Source organism: Canis lupus, chromosome 10, assembly GCF_003254725.2.
Source record: "Canis lupus dingo isolate Sandy chromosome 10, ASM325472v2, whole genome shotgun sequence".
Lineage (NCBI taxonomy): Eukaryota > Metazoa > Chordata > Mammalia > Carnivora > Canidae > Canis > Canis lupus.
In genome coordinates this window covers 56,806,347-56,826,168 of record NC_064252.1, presented here as the reverse complement: position 1 = coordinate 56,826,168, position 19,822 = coordinate 56,806,347, and the positions used below count along the sequence as shown (strand labels likewise).

At 53.4% G+C, this 19,822-nt stretch overlaps 1 protein-coding gene across 6 annotated transcripts in view; it reads right to left on the bottom strand.

Annotated features, from left to right (window-relative positions):
- The window catches only part of EML6 (EMAP like 6), a 269,805-nt gene that overhangs the window by 3,740 nt on the left and 246,243 nt on the right, over positions 1–19,822 (bottom strand). For 3 of the 6 annotated variants that reach the window (XR_004803099.2, XR_004803097.2, XM_025467255.3), the window contains exons 29-41: positions 17,315–17,393; positions 15,038–15,167; positions 13,274–13,372; positions 12,650–12,670; positions 12,159–12,332; positions 8,306–8,514; positions 7,369–7,526; positions 6,591–6,705; positions 4,742–4,930; positions 3,176–3,348; positions 2,616–2,778; positions 1,100–1,203; positions 79–232 (exon numbers count right to left, since the gene is read on the bottom strand). Coding sequence is in view for 3 of the 6 variants with exons in the window: in XM_025467255.3 (XP_025323040.1) it covers positions 79–232; positions 1,100–1,203; positions 2,616–2,778; positions 3,176–3,348; positions 4,742–4,930; positions 6,591–6,705; positions 7,369–7,526; positions 8,306–8,514; positions 12,159–12,332; positions 12,650–12,670; positions 13,274–13,372; positions 15,038–15,167; positions 17,315–17,393 (1,768 nt within the window). In the remaining 3 variants the exon portion in view is untranslated. Of the gene's footprint in view, positions 1–78; positions 233–1,099; positions 1,204–2,615; positions 2,779–3,175; positions 3,349–4,741; positions 4,931–6,590; positions 6,706–7,368; positions 7,527–8,305; positions 8,515–12,158; positions 12,333–12,649; positions 12,671–13,273; positions 13,373–15,037; positions 15,168–17,314; positions 17,394–18,391; positions 19,642–19,822 lie in introns of those variants that run through there. The other 3 variants (XM_025467269.3, XR_004803100.2, XM_049115524.1) reach the window with 3 other exon arrangements.

The window sequence follows — 19,822 nt, the reverse complement described above, 5'->3', positions numbered from 1 at the left end:
CCCCCCCCCCGTGTCTGCAGGAGGCAGGACAAGGACGGCAGGGCGCGGGGGGCCGGCGCCGACGCTCCCCCGACTCACAAATTTTTCGGTGCAGGGGAAATCAAAGAGCTTCACTAGCCCAAAGTCGTCCCCCGTGACAATGTTGAGGCCCGCGTGGGTCACACACGCGCAGTTGACATCAGCCTTGTCTGCGTTTCGTGGCCAGATGCCAATGACTTCGTCCCCCAGAATGCTGTTAGAACAAGAGGGGGCGTCAGAGACGCAGGACAAGGCTCCCACAGTGGGGGACCCTCGCCCCAGGACAAGGGGGGGGGAGCGTTTCATCAATTGCTCTGACCACGTGGCTCTTCTGTCCCCTCCCACCCCCTGCGCTTACCCCTGGCCCTACTGCTCTGGCCCTCGCACCCCAAAGGAAAAGCTGCCCCCACCTTTGATTCTCTCCGCCCCTCGCAGGCCATGTGAGTGTGCGCGCGGGTGGGCACCCTCAGGCTCACGGCTGGGTGCATCCTCCCCCAGAACGGGCAAGGCACCCCTCATCCTGCTAAGCGGCGGGGCGGACCCCCGGGCCGCGCCTGTGGGTGACTGGCCCCCTGGGGCGCACCTGAGGGTGACTGCGCCCCCTCCCCGTGCCTGTGGGTGACTGCGGCCCCCCCCCCGTGCCTGTGGGTCCCCTGGGGCACACCTGTGGGTGACTGTGGGCCCCCTTGGGGGCGCACCTGTGGGTGACTGTGGGCCCCCTCGGGGGCGCACCTGTGGGTGACTGCAGGCCCCCGGGGCACACCTGTGAGTGACTGTCGCCCCCCTGGGGTGCACCTGGCTGAGCCAAGAGCTGGGAGGTCATTTCCCTCTGAACCTGCTGGATGAGGCTGGGCACAGTAGGATTTCACAAAAGGGGGGGTCTTTGCATTTCGAAAGCCCAGGTCGGATCAAAGCCAGCGGCCCAGACTGGTACCAAGAGGCCTGCTGGCTCCCCGCCCCCCGCCCCCCTCCACCCAAGGACGGACCGCCCTCTCTGAGCTTCTTCCCATCCCGGCCACACACAGAATCGGAGGCCGAGCCAGCCCGAGACTCCCTTGTGACCTTCCCTGCGGCCAGTCACCTTGTCCAGGAGGCCCAGGTGATCTTCTCGATGACCACGGCTTCGGTGACCTGTTTCCCCAGGGGCACCTCGTGCACCTGGCGCTTGTAGGCTCCTGTGGACACCTGCGGGGAGGCAACCAGGGCCGTGAGCTCCTCTCCGGCTCAGAGGGCTCCCCTTCTGGTACGCCGTTTCCCAGACCATGACCAGGCCTCTGGGTCCCCGGGCCTGGGACGTTTCCCCATTCATCTTCGGGCTCTTTTCCCAAGTCCTACGGCAGGGGTTCCCCAAATGTGCTTCCTGGGCAGCAGCAGCGGCAGCTGGGTGGCAACACAGACGGCCGGGCGCCACCCCGCACCTAGCAGGGCAGACACCCTGAGGGTGGCCCGGCCATCTGCTCTGCCAAAGCCTCCAGGGTGTCAGATGCTCCTTCCAGTTTGGGGAGCCCTGTCCCCAGGGAAACAGGCCCTTGGGTACTGGGGTATGCCCGTTTTCTCAGGGACGGCAGCAGCCCCGGATGATTTCTGAAGCCCGGAGGCCCTGGCCCTTTCTTCTGTGGGAATATTCTAGGGGGAGAGAAGCATGTTCCAGGAAGCCTGCCCATGGGCCCCGCGGGCCCTCTAACCCTGTGCCCTAGCTTTTTCCGCCGCTCGGGAAGGGGAAGGCACCAGGGCTCCCTACAGAGGCCCCTTCCCGCCTCTGCTCTGCGGCTGACTCCTCCACACCGTCCACCGCAGCCCAAATCCCACCGCGGGAGAGGAAGGGTCTCTAGCCCCGCGCCCCTAAGTGCTCCCGGGGCACCCTGCACTCCTCTGCAATCAGCTCTAGTGATCTCGTGATCAGCTGGCGAAGGCCTTCCCCATTACAGCGCGTGGCCGGCCGAGTCCCCATCGGTGGCCGATGACCGGGTCCCCGCTCCCTCCCGGCCCGCAGCCACCTCCAGGCCTGCTCCCTAGCGCCTAGTGGGGCGCACGCTGGAGACCACAGCGTCTTCTTTCCAGCTCTAAGTCCCAGCGGCGGGAGCCCTCGCCAGCCCTTCCCACCTGTCTGCTCCCCGGTGGACCCGGGGACGGTGGGGGCCTGGAGTCCAGGTCCCCGTGTGGACAGGCCACCCTCCCCCGACTTGGAGTTGAGAGGACTAAGTAGAAGGAGCCGCAGGGCTCAGGCACAGCCCCGGAGACGAGACGGGGTCAGGAAGCCTGGACGGGAGGGGCGGGGAGGGCGCCCGGGCCCGCCGCCAGCGCTTCTTACCCAAGGGCAGCTCTGCTTCTTAAAACTCTAGTGCTTCGACGACTTTCGTAAATTCTCGAGGCCTCCGCCCTTTCATTTATAAAGTCAGAGGCAAGTGACAGGACTGAAAGTGTTCCTAGGACGAGGATGTTCATGCATAGCTCGGCCCAAGGCAAGCTCCCAGGTGCCATAAGCCGCCACTCTTGTGGCTACTGCTGGCATCATCGTCATCATCATCGTCACCATCATCATCATCATCATCATCACTATTCTTGGTTGCCCGGGAGCGCCGCGAGCTGAAGCATACCTGGATGTACCTGCCATCCGCCGAAAAATCCATCTGAATGACAAAGCTTGGAATATCTTTGCAGTAGCCAATGCGATTCAGGCTCGTGCCCTGAGTGAGGTCGTAGAAGTCAACTGTGTGTTCAGAAGAACCGACGGCTAAGAATCTGCTGTCCGGGCTGATTCTAGAAAAAGCGATCCAAGAGCATGGCCCGTGAGAAGAAGGGCCGTTTGGACGGGCCGGGCAGGAGGTCCGCTCGGGGAGGGGTCTCCGAGGCGCAGCCCTCCCTCGGGGACTCCCTCCCTCGGGGACTCCGTGTGGATCCGTCCTCCTACGTTCCAGGGAACCCGGCCCTTTCCCGATGCCGTCCCGCAGCAGGAAGCAAGCGGGGACAAGCAGCCGCCGGACAAGGGCGCCGCAGGTGTGGCTGCTCCTCGGGCGACACTGCCCAGGGACTCAGCGGACACGTGGCTGGGGCTCGAGCGACAGTCTCGGCGCCGCAGGCCCCTCACGGGTCCCGCTGTCCAGCCGCGACTTGGGGAAGGCAACCACCCTTCCCCGTGCAGACCACCTGCTCGCACCTGACGTCTTGGATGGCCGACTTCCGGTCTCGCTTCTTCCCCCACACCTTCAGGCTGTTCACCAGCAAGATGACGAACTCCCCATTCTTCATGCCAATGGCCACCATCTCCCCGTCAGGGCTGTAGGCCGCGCACCTGGCCGCGTGGCCCAGGTTCACCTTGTTGAGCAGCTTCTACGGGGATAGCGCGGGACACTAGCCGAGCCCCCAGCGCCCGCTGCCTCCAGCGGCGCCCCCGGAGCCAGGGGCCCGCACGCTGACCCAGAGCAGCGAGGGAGGCAGCAGCTATCGGGCCGAGGCCGGTGGGCCTTTCCTGTGGGGGTTCGGGCGTGATCGCGGGGCCCACGGGGGTCCACGTGGTCTCTGGCAACCAGTGCGCCCTGCCAGCGTGACGCGGCAGGACGCTGCCACACGAGCGAGGCTGGTTGACCGTAGAGACAGGCAGCAAACCGGACTGGACCCCCTTAGACCGGCCACCCCTTGCTCAGGGAAAAGGCCGGAGCTTCCGCACCTGTTGGCTGAAGCCCTGAATCCTGTCACTACCTGGGTGGGTCACCACCTCCCCGTTTTTCCGTTTGGAAAGAGGTGATATTAGTGCCACTTGGGCAAGGCGGCCGCAAGCAGTAGCGGGCGTGTATCGCGGAGCACCTGACTGGAGCAGGTATTCACTATATGACGGCCGTGGTTAATAACAAACACGGTAAGTAATTATGAAAATGAACGTGAATTGGACAACCCTACTTCAGCTCTTACCTGTCTGTTCTTTCATCCTCATACTAAAACTTTTACTTAAATATTTACTGGCTATTTGGTGATGCACCCAACTCTTTTAATTGTTAGAACTCAAGTACTCATTTTATTTATTTTTTAATTTTTACAGTTTTTTGAGAGAGAGAGAAAGAGCACGAGCAAGCTGGCAGGAGGGGGAGAGGGGCAGAGGGAGAAGGAAAGACTGCCGAGCAGAGTCCAGGCCCAGCACAGAGCCCAATGCAAGAGAGCGACCTCACGACCTTAGAAGAAAGCCACAGTAGGATGCTTAACCCACTGAGCCACCCAGGAGCCCCTGACTGCTTGCTTTAATATCAGGTAAGACTTGCTAACAATAATCTTTCCCCCATCCACTCTTTGCTATTTTTTACTCAAGATGGATTTTTTTTATTTTGAATTTTTTTTCTAGACTCCAAGAGGAACTTTGTTGGGATTTTGATTGAAATGTTCCATTAAAAAAAAAAAAATGAAATGTTCCATTTGGCAACATCTGACATTATAAATCATTTTTAGTCTTCCCATCCAAGGGAGATATATCTCTTTATTTTTAAGGTTTTGTGGACTCTTCTACAACAAGAGAAAAATCATTTCCAGATTATCCTTGTATTATAATTATAGCTGGATATGCAGCTAAAAGATAGATGGATTGGGTGTGTGTGAGTGGGACTTTCATTATTAGGCTTTCTAACTCAATTGCTCACCCATCACATCCCACATATCTCCAGCCTGATGTTGGCCGGACCTCTCCTAACTCCAGGCCCACCGGGGGCATCCGAGCCTGGACAGAGAGGCCCCTCACCTTGTCAGCCAGGTCCCAGATGCGGGCTGTGCCATCATTGCTGGCAGAGATGAAGATGTCCTTGGTGGGGTGAGTGGCCAGGCCCCAGATCTCCCCTTCCATGTGCCCATCGATCAGGATGTTGGAAGCAGCATTTTTTTCACCAACTTCAATTATTTCACCATCTTTGGTTCCTACTAAAATTTTTCCCTGTTGCAATAAAAACATTAGAAAATAAAGACAAATACTGTATGATCCCACTCATATGACATACCATGTCCAATTCACAGAGAAAAGTCAAACGGTGGAGCACTGGTGGGAAGGAGGAAGGGGAGTTAGTACTTCATAGGTACAGAGTTTCAGTTCTACAAGCTAAGAAATGTTCTGTGGGTGGATGGTGGTGATGGTTGCACAACAGTGTGAATGTACCACTAGACAGCACTCAAAAATGGTTAAAATGGTAAACTGTTACCTATATTTTGCCACAATTTAAAATGAAATAATTTTATCATCTACTAGATATCTAGTAGGTGAGAGACTGGTAGGCAAAGAGATGAAGATAAGTAAAAAAAAAAAAAAAAAAGCAGCAGATCTGTGTTTTAAATGAAACGTACAGAAAAACACAGAGCAAATTGGCAACGTGGCTCTGCTGGCAAAGGTACTAACACCAGAAGGGCCTAGAGGGGTTCTGTTGTTAATAACTAAATTGCCAAAAAAAAAACAAAAAAAAAAAACAAAAAACAAAAAACAAAAAAAAAAAAAATAACTAAATTGCCCATCCTTACGTGACCCTCTCACTTTTCCTTTTCTTCCTCAACCAAGGGTAAGAGCATCCGCACAAAGTTCTCCATCTGTCATCTGGTCTCTGCCAGGACATTCCTCTGATGGCCAGCTCCCGACAGAGCAGGGCGGCCGGGTTCTGCTCCTGGACGGCTCAGAGTCTTCCTAGGCTCCTCCTCACACGGAACAAAAGGCCGTCTCCTAATGACTTCCAGGTTCTGGTCCTAGCTCTGCCTCCACCTCCCAGAAGTCTCATTACCCTACCAGATGACTGCCATTTGTCTTTTTAAAAACAAAGCTCTCAATGTCTAATTATGGAGACTCCAAGACCTGTCTGTCCGAGTCATGTCTGCCTTTTTTTTATGGGGAACATCCAGAAGGCAAATTCTCAGGCTGATAATAATTCAATAATATAAACACAAGGTATGAAACAGAGGTTGAGATTTATTTTCAAGTATCTCTGAGTTTCTTGGGAAATTAAAAAAAGAAAAGGGAGAAAAGGAACACACACATCAGAACTAAGATTCTGATTTGGCGGCTCTGGCCAAGAGCCTGGATGTCCATATTTAAACAAAACAAAACAACAAAAAGCTAACCCCACAAGTCGTTTTTGATTTTCAGCCCAGGTATGACTTGAATGCCCATGGCTCTGAGTCAGTTTGATGGCCCTTTAGTCCCCCCGCCTACTGACCATGTAACTGTAGGCTTGGGCGAATTTGCTGCACGGGCAAATCATCGACTATCTCTGCACCCAATACGGCCGTGACAGCAGCAGCTACCATCCACTGGACGTGGCCACGGGCCAGGCAGGATGAAAGGCCCCGTGCGTTATAATGCACGCCATCCTCACAACGACCCGTGTGCTGGACACAGGGAGGTTAAGCGGCACACCAAGGTCACCAGCCAGGGCTACCTGGGTGTGCAGCCCACCGCTGTGCAAGTCACACCTTGGAGGCTTCTTTTCAGGATTCAAGGGCTCAGCGGCGGGCAAGTGGGTGGCTGCACTGACTCTCACTCGGGCCCTGGCCCGGCCCAGCCCGGGGGAAGGGGCGGGGGGACAGCTGGGGGAAGGCCGGCCCAGCCCACTCACTTTGCCGCGGCACACGGAGCGCACGCACTCCACCAGTTGGCCCGTCTCCAGCTGGAAGGCCCGGCAGCGCTTCATCTCCTGGTCCCACAATTTCACAGCACCTCCTTCTTTGGTCCTAAAAAGGATCAAGAGGAACTTGGCACGGTGGCCCGCGTCCTAAGGCGTGCCCATGGCACTCCAGGCTCCTCGGCCCTATCATCAAGGTCACAGCCCCTGGGGCCCAGCAGGGCACAGCCTCCGGGATGGCCTCTTTCTCCGCCCCACCAATGAGTGGTGACAACCCGCTGAACTGGCGAATTTCCTAGAATACTTTCAAATGCCACTACGGTAGAAGGAGAGAGGACTGCAGTCTAAAACATAATAATAAAACTTGAAATAAATAAATAAACAAATCAAACCATGTTATTATCAGATCAAACACGAAGAGCAATGCTTCTCTATTTTCCTGCTTCATTTTTAATCTCTGTCCCCACAGGAGCTTCCCTCTCGTCCTCTCCATCCTCCCGTCCCCCAAAAGGCTCCGGAGGGAGCACGGGGCTGTCCAAGAACACCTCTCTGGATTTTCAACTACCACGAAACCACCTCTCTCCCCCTGTGACTCGTCCTTCTGAAGGGTTTGGCCTGGGGTCCTCTGGGCGGGACAGTAGATTGAGGTCCCTGATGCAGACAAGGCGGGAGAATGAAACTCTGCATCTTCTCCCAGGGGGGCAATGCTTCTGTCACTGTCTCCCAAGCCAGTAAGGAAAGACCAGCTGTCCCCAGAGGAGTCTCAGCTTACGGCCGCTCTTTGCCGCCGGTCACTATGAGTCCGTCCCGAAGGGTCGTGTACATCGTGAAGACGGGGCCTGTGTGAGCCTTGGCCACCAGCCTGATGAGGAAGTGGTCCTTCCACACGTAGACGTCTCCATTGATGGCACCCGTGAAAGTGAGGTTGTTCTGGAAACAAAGGGACACCGTCCACACCAGGACCCTCACAGCAGCTCTCACGGGGGTCCCCTCCCAGCCGCCTGCTCCCGGTTAGGGAACTAGAGCCGGAGAAGCAGAAGTGCACACTCCAGTTGACCTTCCGCGCCAAGGAAAGGCAAAAGACTTGGCAGGAAAATTTCCTGGCTCTGAAATGCGCTGAGTTGGTCTGGGAGCATTGGACTTCCCCACGGTGAGCACCTCTACACATAAATGAACCTCCATCCTGGGATCCAGCCCCAGCTGGCTGCAGTAAGAAGTAAGAGCCCAAACATTCCTGGGCTCTCGAACAAGGTGCACACGAATCCACACCAGCGGGACCCAGAGTCGGCTGGGTTTCAGAATGTCCCCAGATGAGCCTGTGCCGGCTAAGGGTGTCAGCTGGGGCATCTATGGCACAAGAAAGGAGGAACCGGGAGGCTGGCCAGGGTGGGAACTGGGCCCACACCCTCTGCACCTAACCCAAGCCTGACAGGTTTGCAAGCCAGTCTGCCTCTAGAACAATGAAGCTCCTGCCCTGAGTGGGGCTCCTACCTTTCCTAATGAGTATTTTGAGAGGAAAAATTGGGGAAAATGCAGTCAACTCACCTATCTATGCTAAGGAAAGGGAATAAATGGTTGCAAGTAAGCCAATAAAGGAGAAAATGTGGAAACCGCTTTCTTGTTTGCAGCTCTGTGGCTGTATGTGCCCCCCTCCCCATGCCCGTGCCCAGGGGTCAGGGCCCCTCTCAGGAAGCGTTGCTGGAACTCACAGCACCGAAGGCCACGGAGAGCATCGTCTGCATCTTGGCAGCCTCCATGGACCCGATGACCCCTTTCTTATAAAGCAGGGCGCTGCCCGCCAGGGTCCAGAACTTCATATGCTTGACACCGACGGACACAAACTGTGTGTCTGAGTCCGGGCGAAATTCAACCACAAATATGCGCTCCAGGTGACCCCCTCGGCTGGCGACCTTGGCGCCTGTGTGGGTGAGAGAGTCTGCTGAGGTGGGTCCTCCCTCACTGCAGCTCGGGATGGCTCTCCATCCCAGCCAGGCCCAGGGCACACTGCAGGTGTTCCTCCTTCCTCAACAGCACCCCTCCTGCCTCAGATGCGGCTCCCAAGGCAGAGAGGGGAGCGTCTGGGAGATTTCCAGAGTAGCAGTGCTGCTAAAATAACCCCCACCCCACTCCACCCCCACAAGACACATCCAGGCACCCATGAACACAGCAGGAAGGGACACCCCTGGAGATGGAAGCTTCCAGATATGAAAAAAGGGCAAAGGGCACCCTTCATTTCTCACCTGCGGTCTCTGACCTCACCAAGGGATATGGGGAGGGAAGCTGAACCCTCCCCTGGAATGTAACTGGAGATGCTCCTTCCTTGAAGGCCCTTCTTAATGTCTTTACAAGATTCTCTGCTTTTAAGTCCTCCAAAATAAAGTCCTTCACATTCCTTTATCTTTCATGGTTTTGGGCTTAAAAAATTCTACCTTTTGTATTTAATTGCCAGTTTATTCCTCAACACCATTTATTTATGTGTTTGACTCATCTGCAGAGCTTTAGTTTTCATCCTCAGCCAATCCCAGCACCACCAAGGTACAGCAACCTTGGGAAAGTTGCCTCAGTTGGCTCATCTGTAATTTGGGGATAATGAGAGTTCACATTTTATAAGGTGGTGTGAGGATTAAAAGGTCTGGGACAGGTGAAACCCCATGAGCTGAGCTGGGCACAGTGACTGGGGAGCGTCCGCTGGTGCCATGGCCACTCTCCCCGTCGGTTCTAGACCTGCAGGCTCACCTTTCAGCCTCCGTTTTGCACTCATCTGTTTTTACCTCATGATTTTCAGCCTTTAAGTTTTTAATTTTTATTTTAAATATCTTCCCATTTTCTTTGAACTTATTCTTAATGTTTTAGCTCCAATTTCCTCTTAATTATCTCCTCTCCCTATTTACTCATGGGGCCTTTTTTTTCTTCCCCTCCTCCTCATTTACATCTTTAAACAATTCCAGGATGGCTAACATCCGGCGTTATATTAGCGTCAGGTGTGCACTATATGGATTCCGCGCTTCTATACATTTCTCAGTGCTCATTGCAGTAAGTGTACTCTTAGTCTTCTTTATCTATTTCACTATTTATTATTATTATTTTTGCTTGTAAACGGCTTTCCAGCGGGGTGGCAGTGGTGGATTCTCACCCAGCTGAACCCGGGCCTTCAGATCTCATCCCAGAGCCCTTCCCTAAGGCGATAGAGACCCGCCCCTTACAGCTCAGGGCGGTCAGTCTCAAAAACAAACACCTCCCTACCTAGGGCTCAGAGGTTTGAAAACTCCCAGTTCCCAAGGATACCATAAACAAAGTTAAAAGACAAACACCACAAGGGGAACAACCTTGGCAATACTTACAGGAGACAAAGAGCTAACGTGAGCAATCAGTAAAAAAAAACAAAACTACACCTCGTAGGCAAAACATGAACAACTCTCTCTTCTCCAGCAGAAATGGCATTTGAACAGCTGGATTACAGGGGAAGCAATACAAGTGGCCACTAACGAGACAGGATCATTCTCCGTAGTCATGGGGGAAATGCTGCTTTATCCCACACTTTCTTTTAAGCTACTGTTGGTTTCTTCCTGGTCTTAATCCACAGACACTTCTAACTGTGGGGATTACTGTGTCCCTCCTTGCATTGGTTTCTATGTTGCTCAGAACAAGTTTCATTCAAGTATCCAGGACCTGACACCGTGCATTTTATATAATAAGCTCATTTTGTACTCACCTTTGTTTCTTAACTACACACACACACACACACATCTGGAGTGCCACAAAAACAGTCCTTGGACAAATGAAGAATAAATAACATGTTCTCTAATGGTAACAAAAACGTAGACGGGCCTCCCTCAAAACTATCATTTGCCAGCGGGACTTGAAGTGAAGGGAAAACCACACACAATCGGCTCCGAAGAGCTGGTGGTTGGTGACACGACAGTAGACATCATTAATGGCTCAGAACCCTTCTGCAGACACCCAAGTGCTGGTTCCAGCAAAGACAAAGGGAGAAAGTTCCCAAACAGAAGGCTTCTCTTGGTCATGTTTAAAAGCTTAAGAGTCCTGGCAATTGATGGGATGAGCACTGGGTGTTATGCTCTATGTTGGCAAATTGAACTCCAATAAAAATAAATTAAAAAAAAAAAAAAGAGTCCTGGCTCTACCAGTCCTCCCTCTGGAGGTCGAAAGGCACCCCAGTGAGCCGGAGTCTGTGCTGGGGCAGGGCTGGAGCAGGTGCTGCCCAGAGGGGCAGGTGGCAGACATCAGGAGAGCAGGCCTGACCCGAAAGGCCAGGGTGTGCATGGGGGCCCGGCAGGGTGACTCTCTTCCAAGGAACGAAGCAGACTTGGTGCAGACAACAGAGTCAGCGCCATGGAGGAAAGGCGTATGGAAGCAGGTGAGGCCCTCACAAGATAGGGCTTTACAAGAGATTTCTAGTAGTGGGTGGGCTGCCTTGGAATGTGACCTGGGCCACCCTCCTGCAAGGATGCGACCGACGATGGGAGTCAGCCTGTCATGAGTGCACTTGCAGGAACTGTTATTCCTTGGGGTGGATCCGGACCAGGCAGGAGGACTTTCCAAGTCTTTCCAAAGCTATGAGGCTTTGAGCCTATCATTTAAGACCCTCAATGTCTCATCCGGGGCTGAATCTATTTAAGACCAACTCAACACGGCAGGAAATGAAGCTGCATCTCCAAAATAGATTATGGGGCCATTTGGACACAGTGCTCTGATGAGCAAGAAAATGAGAAATGGACTGAATAGGATGAACAAGTCTCATCATCAAAGTCTGCAGGTTCCCAACCTCTTTTTCTCAGGAGGGATTGGAACTTGGCTCCCAGCTCTCTAGAAGCCCTGATTTGGAGAAGCGCCACCTCTGTGTGTGCCTGGCTCGGCGTGCCCCAGATACGGGCTGCCGGGCTGGAGACAGACCTCATTAACGTCCTAACTAATTGGATCTGTTCTGCCAACCTGGGAATACACTCGAAAGATTGCACATCTCTGATTCTAACATGATCATAAATTTAGCAGCAGCCGTGTGTGTGTGTGTGTGTGTGTGTGTGTGTTGGGTGAGGCAAGAAAGAAATCCTGTTACATTAAACGTAAACCTTGATTATAAAAAAGTCAAAGAAGTTAAATTTAAAAAAAAAAAAAAAGTGTTTCTGAGACCACAGTGGTAAAGTCCTGTCCCAGCTCCCATAATAAGGTGACCAGGGTGGCAAGGCCACAGCAGGAACTAGAGGTCACAGAAGGAACGCCAAGGGCAAGGAAATTTGGGTAGGCAGGGGGTTAGGACCAAAATGCAGGAGCCCCAGGTCTTCTGTCTGAGGAGGAAGGCTGCAGCGCTCGGGCACTTTCCTCAAGCGCCCACAGACCCTTCCCTAAGCCAGCCTGGGACTCCCCAGGCCGTGGGGTCTGGGGGCTGATAAGTAGTTTCTCTGGGATCCAGATACCCCAGGTTCTGTGGACCCAGCAGCAGCAGCGCCCAGGGGGGGCTTCGGGGTGGGGCGCAGGGAGGCTCGAGCCCCACGCCGGCCTCCGGCAAGCCTCCCCGAGGGACGCCCTGCCTGGCTCCCCTACCTTCCTGCCAACGCCAGACGGTGATGGTGTGCTCGGGGTCCACTCCCACCGACACCAGGAGCTTCCCGGTCGCACTGAAGTTGATGTAATTGACCCCTTTCGAGTGGAAGCACCGCAGCATGGAGAGGGTGTGCTTGCTCATGGCGTCCCAGACGTGGATCGAAGGTGTGGTTCCTGCATGCGTGAGGCAGGACACAGCTGAGGCCGCAGCAACGCCCGGGGTCACCCCGCAGCCTCTCTAAGACCAGTGAGCAGGGGCCTAGGGGACCTACAGCCTGACCTGGCCAGGGCGAGGGACAACGAGACCCATCTGCCAGAGGCCCGGGGGCGTTCGCGTGCGGCCCACACCCTGGTGGAGGAGTCTACACCGAGGAAACTGGTGAGACCCGTGATTTGTATCTGCGGGTCAGCCAGGTACAGTCCGCACAGGTGACGCGGCCGCATGGTTTTGCTGTGCGGACCCAAACTACTCACGGGTGGAGCCGCCTTACCTTGGGTCTCCGTAATGTCAACTGCGGTGGGTGGACAATGGCAATGAGGAAGCGTCAAGGGAAGACAACAGCTAAAATGAGTCACGTTTCTACGAGTGAAGCACTTAACACCAGCATCAGGAAGCTCCAAATGAAAGTTAAAAATGGACATGGGTTCAATGCAAACAAGCAGAAGGACACGTTGTGGAAACTGCCTTCGAAGTGACGAAGTTCGAAAGACAACAACAACGACAACAAAAACCCAACAACACAACACGACTTCTCACAAATGTGAGCCGGTTCACATTTGTCACTGGCAGTTTCCTGGGGTGCAGAAGAGCCAGGCACACACACGACAAGCCACCCTTGCCGAGCACCATCCCAGGCCGCAGATGCGCGGCTCCTTAATCTGACGCCGGGCGTCTGGAGAATTATCCTCACAAGTCCACAGGGATGGGGCATCCGTTTATCTGGGTTATCGGGCTCTGGTCTGACTTTGCGACGCCTCCCAATCACCAATCACCGGGTATTGCAATTCGGGTGACACAGATATATTCAAGGCTCAACCCGCCCACTCCCTTTCCGGATAATGGCCCGTCAGGGCGCCTGCTCAGCTGGGGGGAGCTCGCTGCAGGACCCTCCTACCTATCTGGCTGGTGGCCACCACATTTCTGTACTTGGGGTGCTGGTTCACCGTGAGGCAGAGGATGTCGTCCGTGTGCTCCAGGTAGAAGCTCTGGCTCCCTAGGGGGCAGACACGGGACAGTGAGCCTCGAGGTTGCCTCTTGGGGCAGCCTCGAAGCATTATGCAGGGCGTGCAAATGCCCTGTACACATGAGCCATGAAGGCCACGAGGTCTCAATTTTAGAATCATTAGATCTCTTAGGAGATCGGTTTTTACATTTACATATCCTGTTCCAGGCCGAGCAGAAGAGCTCCCCTTCTACCCCTCCCTCCCGCGGCCCGTGTGGGTCCAGAGCACAGTCCAAGGGCAAGGCTCCCCGGGGCCAAAACGGTGACAGAGTTACTACCCTAAATGAGCAAAACAACACCAGTTACTCGTCTGGAAGGGAAAGCTGTGAAATAGGAAAATACTTAGGGACTCTCTTCGAAATCCTCATTATTTCTCAAAGTGCCACTTGGGTGCCTGGATGGCACAGGTGAGGTCTTCACCCCCTCATGCCCTAACTCAATGTATATCACGGGAGGTAGGAGAAAGGACCAGAAATACATCATCGTCTACTGTGGCACATGGGTCTGCTGACTTCCTAGGAGGCCACTGTAAACCCAACCGGACGCCCAAGAACTGAGAGGTGAGTGATGGCACTGATGGACGAAGAAATAGCACGCTGCTACGAAAATGGTAAGTGGCTACTAAGAAAAGAGAACACATATAAAAAATGTCAAGGCCCTCCTCCTCCCCAAAACAATAATGTTTTGACAAATCATTATGTGCGCAGTGACTTCACTATCTAAAGATGAATGCATAGGGCAGCCCGGGTGGCTCAGCGGTTTGGTGCCGCTTTCAGACCAGGGCTTGATCCTGGAGCCCTGGGATCGAGTCCCACGTCGGGCTCCCTACATGGAGCCTGCGTCTCCCTCTGCCTGTGTCTCTGCCCCCCTCTCTCTCTATCTCTCATTAATAAACAAAAAAATAAATAAAAATATTTAAAAAATGAATGCATAAACTAGTGTGCAGAAATGGGAAGGAGCATACAGATGTGAGAAATGAAAGGGGGGGGGTCTGTTTTAAGATACAAAGCAAGTAAGGCGAGAGGCACACACAGTTAAGTCCAGTGGCAAAGATTCGGGTGTCAAATGAATTTCTGGATGCTTCTGTTGGCTTGCAGTGTTTCTCTTTAAACTCTTTGTTGCCTATGAGTCATCCTACAGTTTAGGGACATTTGGGGTGTTTTTGCTTATGGTTTAAGAGTTCTCATTCTTGGGCCGCCTGGGTGGCTCGGGGGTTGAGCGTCTGCCTTCGGCTCGGGGTGTGATCCTGGGATCTGGGATCGAGTCCCGCATCGGGCCCTTGCGGGGAGCCTCCTTCTCCTGCTGCCCGTCTCTCTCTCTCTCTCTGTCTCATGAATGAATAAATAAAATCTTTAAAAAAAGAAAAAAAAAAAGAGTTCTCATTCTTAGGGCTAACTAGTGAAAAGAAGCCAGACTTGAAATTCTGCGCTGCTAAAAAATTGGTCCCCATTAAAAATGAACGAGCGAGGTCCGCCATGCGGGTGTTGGTCGCGGGCCACAGGAGTCTCCCCGCCGGGCCGCCTGTGGCTCCTGTCCCCCGCCCCCGGCCCCCAGGGTGTCCCCGGGGAGGGCGCCCCGACCTTGCAGCGCGGCCTCGACCCTTCCTAGGCCCAGGCGAGCGCGCGGGGGGCGGAGGGAGGGCCCGGGGCCCGTTACCCGTGGAGAGGTTCTGGAGCACCCCGGCCGCCGCCGTGTGGAAGATGATGTCGGCGCCGTCGTTCAGGTAATGCAGGTTGTTGCGACAGTCGAAGCCCCTGTAGCCAAACACGTGCTCGAGAGCCAGCTCCTGCATGCCACACAGATGACAGCGGCCTCAGGGGCAGGGCCGCCAACCCCCCCCCCCCCCCCCCCCCGCTGGAGGCCTCTCGCTTCTTGACCCGTGAGGCTAAAGCGCAGCCCTTGCCTCAGTTTCCCCGAGAAGCTAGGGGGACCAGCTCCCACACAGCTGCACAGAGTTTTCTAGAGGCCCGATCCGCTCCCGGGCCTGCAGGGGAGTCCAGGAGGACTGACCGGGCGCCCTGTGCGGTCACCGAGAGGCTCTGTGACGGGGCCCTGGGGGGAGCCGGCCGGCCCCGCGCTTCGCTGGGCTCCCCCCAACGCCAGCGGGACCGGCAGAGCCGAAGACAGGCAAATGCCACGCTCGTCCTGTTGCAGGTGCCTGCCCTACAGAGTGGCTACGTCATTTGCCTTTTTGTTTTTTTTCAACAGCCAGATACTGTCCCGGGCGTCCAGCCCTGCCCGTCTTCCCGTCTTGTCCTCCGTGACCCAGGGCAGCGGCCGATTAAGATCAGGCCCGTAATGAAGGCGACTGGACACACACGGGCCGTCGCAGCTCGTCTGTGCCAGGCGCTGTGCTGGCTGCTGCGACACAAGATTAAGAAGCTGGGGGTCCTCTCCTCTAGGTTCCTGATTCCAGGTTCCCTGGTTTCTCTCTCCGGAGCTCATCGGGTGCAAACATTTGATTGATTGTCCTAAAATATCACCACCCCTCCTCACTCCAGAACATTCACTGACTTTCACCACCTATGGGATAAAGCCCAAACTCCTAAGCTGGCACAGTTACTCCTACTCACACGTGCCCTGTACCCCTCGGTCAAGCTCAACTGTCTATTTAGCCCACATATCGTGAGCTTTCCTATCTTTATAAGTTTGCTCTTTAAAATCTCTCTTGCAAAAAAAAAAAAAATTAAAAAATAGAATCTCTCTTGCCTGGAAAACTCATCTCCTCCTTTCGCCTCAGACTTCCCCACCCCCACGTGTCTCCCAGAAGCTGCATGTGTAATGCGTGACCCCTCGCCCTGGTGGACAACTGAGTCAAATGGAGCCAGTCAGATGGTTTCTTCCAGGAATTTAGAATTGAAGACACTAGTAGGCTTGACTATCTAACTACGTGAGAGGACAGAAACTCAGATGCGAGGTCATACCCATCATCTACCAAAATAGTTCAAGAAGTCTGCACAAAGAGAGAAGAATGCACCAGACCTACAGGGTCCTGAGGGCAGAGAGAAGCACCATCTTGGTTTATGATGGCTTTTCAGCTTCTGGATCCTGTCTTTTCCTAAAGCTCAGCTGCATCTTCGACCTGTGCTCTGTTCCATCATAAATCTCCCCAATTAGTCCTCCTTTTCCAATAAAATAAAATAAAATAAAATTTTTTCTTTTAAAGATGGATTCTTCTGAGTTCACAGGGTGGTAGGAGAGACAAGAAAGTGAGAAATAATGGTGGTAGCGTGGGTGACAAGGGCTGTGGATGAGGGGTGTGCGTAAGGGAGCGTAGGAGGCCTTAGGTTAAGGAGAATCGGGGAAGATTGCACGGGGAAGATGCCAGAGAAGAGCTTGGAAAGACCAGGGTGTGGGGAGGGAAGAGGAGGCGCCTTCTAAAACACAAGGGCCTGAAGGCCCACAGCAGTGTCAGAGAACATTAGGTACTGTGTCTGGGGGCTCGAGGTCTGTGGTGAATCACAGGTGCTGAGGCTGGGAGGTGGCTCCTGGGTAAGGTTTTGAAACCAGGCACTTGAATCTCCCAGGGCAGTGTGGGACTCTCCGGGGTCTTAGAGCTGTGGTGAAGTATGAAGAGTTATAGAGATCTGAGGGCAGCCAGACGTGGGTAAGGGGGCGGGGGGGGGGGGCTCTGAGGGCAGGAACAGCAGCTCCAAGGCCCCGCTTAGCAAAGAGCAGGTCCCCAGAGTGGCAATCCTCCAGTACGAACAACCGAGTTCAAATCTGTCTCCACTTGCTGGGCGTTGGGAGATCTTGGGCTTGGGACCTCATCAGCCACTTAACTTCTCTGAGCTGGGGTCCTCCTCTGTAAAATGGAAACAGCAGAACTACCCTCCTCACGGGTATCTACGGGACGCGCGGATGGCGATGTCCACCAGGCAGGTCTTAGAACACGGATACCAGATTAAAAACAAAATAGTTTAACCTCCTCACCTCAACCAGTTTCTTTTTTTTGGTGATATTGTTCTTCTGGAGTTTCTCAGGCTGGGGAGCTGCTCTGCTAACGGGCGGTCTGGAACGGAGAGCGAGCAAAACGACAAAACAAAACACCAGAACAGTGTTGAAGGAAAGGCAGCAAGGTTACTCGTCCAGGGTGCTCAGCTAAGGACAGTGCCAGGTGCCTCGCTCTCCTCCCCTACTCAGCAGACCCTCCAACTCGGGTTTGTTCTGTTCGGCTCCCTCCCCACCAGCTCCCCAAGAAAAGATAGATTCTGACATCAAGGGTCCTGCATGATGGGGCCTGGGTTTAGGGGCGCTGGCGTGGGCTCCCCCACACCTAAAGCATCGCAGTCAGGGATCGGGCTCTCCACCTCCTGGGGGCCAGGAAGAATGGGGGGGGGGACTGATTTGTGAACTAAGGGGGAGCCTGAGAAGGAGAAGGAAGAGGCTGCACTTCCTAAACCCACTGGCCATTTCCCAGGCAGGGACATGCCTGTGTTGTTCAGAATCAGGTGGCTGGAGATCATGGCCCGGTGTGAAGTGGGACTTACAAGTCAGGCTTGGGAACGGGCCCCCGTGGCCTAGTGCCCGGGTCACTGTCCACACACAGAAGGGAAGGCGGGAGGGGGGAGATAGCAGATGGAATCCCCCCACTCTGCGCTGCGCCTCAGGATTACGATCTATGGCTACCAGCATCCCAAGGTTCGCCTTTCCCTTCTCAGTTCTGGATCTGGGCCTCCAGATTTAGCTAAGAGATTTTATGACAGGTGAGCTCCCCACTCCTTTTTTTTTTTTTGAGCTCCCCACTCTTACACGAGCTGGCCAACGTTTTGTAACGTGGGGTTCCCTTAAAATCCGACTTCTTGGGGTTTAGGAAATGGGGGGTGGGCACGGGAGACCTGCACTGGCTCCCGCTGCCTGTTCCAAATCCATTAGTTATTGCTCTCGGGCTATGCAAAGAGAAAGGATTACCTTGATCCCCTTGTAAGCAGCAAACAAAGCCAAGTGAGAAACTTAGTACAGTTTAGAGCCGCATTGGCAACCACCTCATTCATGCACAAGCATTATCCAAGTGAACAGACATTCCTGTGTGGCACAAACCATGCTTCCCGAGCATGCCAGCAAAGAACTAAAACAGAAATGAAAGAGTGCACCAGTCTACAAATTCAGAAAGCTCATACCCTGGCGTCTCTGGGCAAACTCTGCACTAAAGCGCCTACAGAATGGGGAGAAAAAAGGAAGCCTTGTCAATGCTTCCCGCACACTCTCCGTGACTTTGCGAATGCGCCTGGGGACTCTGCTTATTTGAGAGTGTGCTGGGGAAAAACTTGTCAGAGAAACAATAACATCCTCCTGGATGTCGCTGGGAGTTATGCACAATGGACGCTTTGTTTCCGAATCCAGTTCGACTCATAATTTAGCCTAATAATTCCCAGTGTTTCTTGGTAGGGCAGCTTGCCTGCTGGAACGGCCTGCATTTTTGTGCTGGGGAAAAACAAGTTACCTTTATTTTCTGAGAAACTCTTCAATCAAAACATGTTATGTAATCATAAGTGATAATTGGATCAAATGGTATTATTATCTGCACTGAAGAATAGGGAGTGAGCACATCTCTGCAAAAACGACACCCCCGGTTGATGTCATTGCTGCCAAATTGAGCAAAACCGGGAGGCTGGGGGCATGCCAGTTCTCGCAATTAGACACTTCCTTCACATTAATTATCACTTCCCAGGACATCTGCTCTTTCTTCTGTTTTAGTGGGACTTTCAAATGAAATCCGTGGGTTTCTTCTTTCACCTTAGAATGTTCAAGTGTGTGACAAAAGCAAGCCGAGGTCTGAGATGGGAGCAGGAGGCCGCTGGGGCTACAGCGTGGTTCAGAGGCGGAATTGGAGATTAAACACAGGGCTCGTTTTCAGGGTACACACAGGTTGTATAATATGTTCCATATTATACAGTGTATACAGAGTATGCATACAAGCACAGACACTGCGTACTTATATATACACGAGATTGTATATATATACACATTGAGGCAATCCGATGCTTTTTTTCACCTTGATTTTCAGTTAAAAACTGAAAAAGTAAAGCAATCTCAGAATGTTTCTTTCTTATTTCACAAGCATATGTTTATAGCTGTATTGCTTCAAAACTGAAGATGAGAGGGGCGAAAGGAAGAAACCTGCATGGTGGCAAATTCAGCGGATTGTAAGTATAGACCCTTCGCGGCTGTGGATTCTGCATGAACGCTTAGTACTGGATGCTCATCGAACACCTGGGCTTTTCCAGAGTGCTGTGAATACTTACTTGACAATTCCCTGCCTCCAAAGGAAAGCAAGTTAAAACACAATACAAGCATTAAAGGCTTCTTTCCAGGCATCTATAAACAGCGTTCGTAACATCAGACGTGGGAGGAACTGCCAAAAATCTCAAACACAGCCAAATGCTGGAGGTTTGGCATTTTTCAGCAGATCTAAATCCTTCCAGATTCAGATGCCATTGG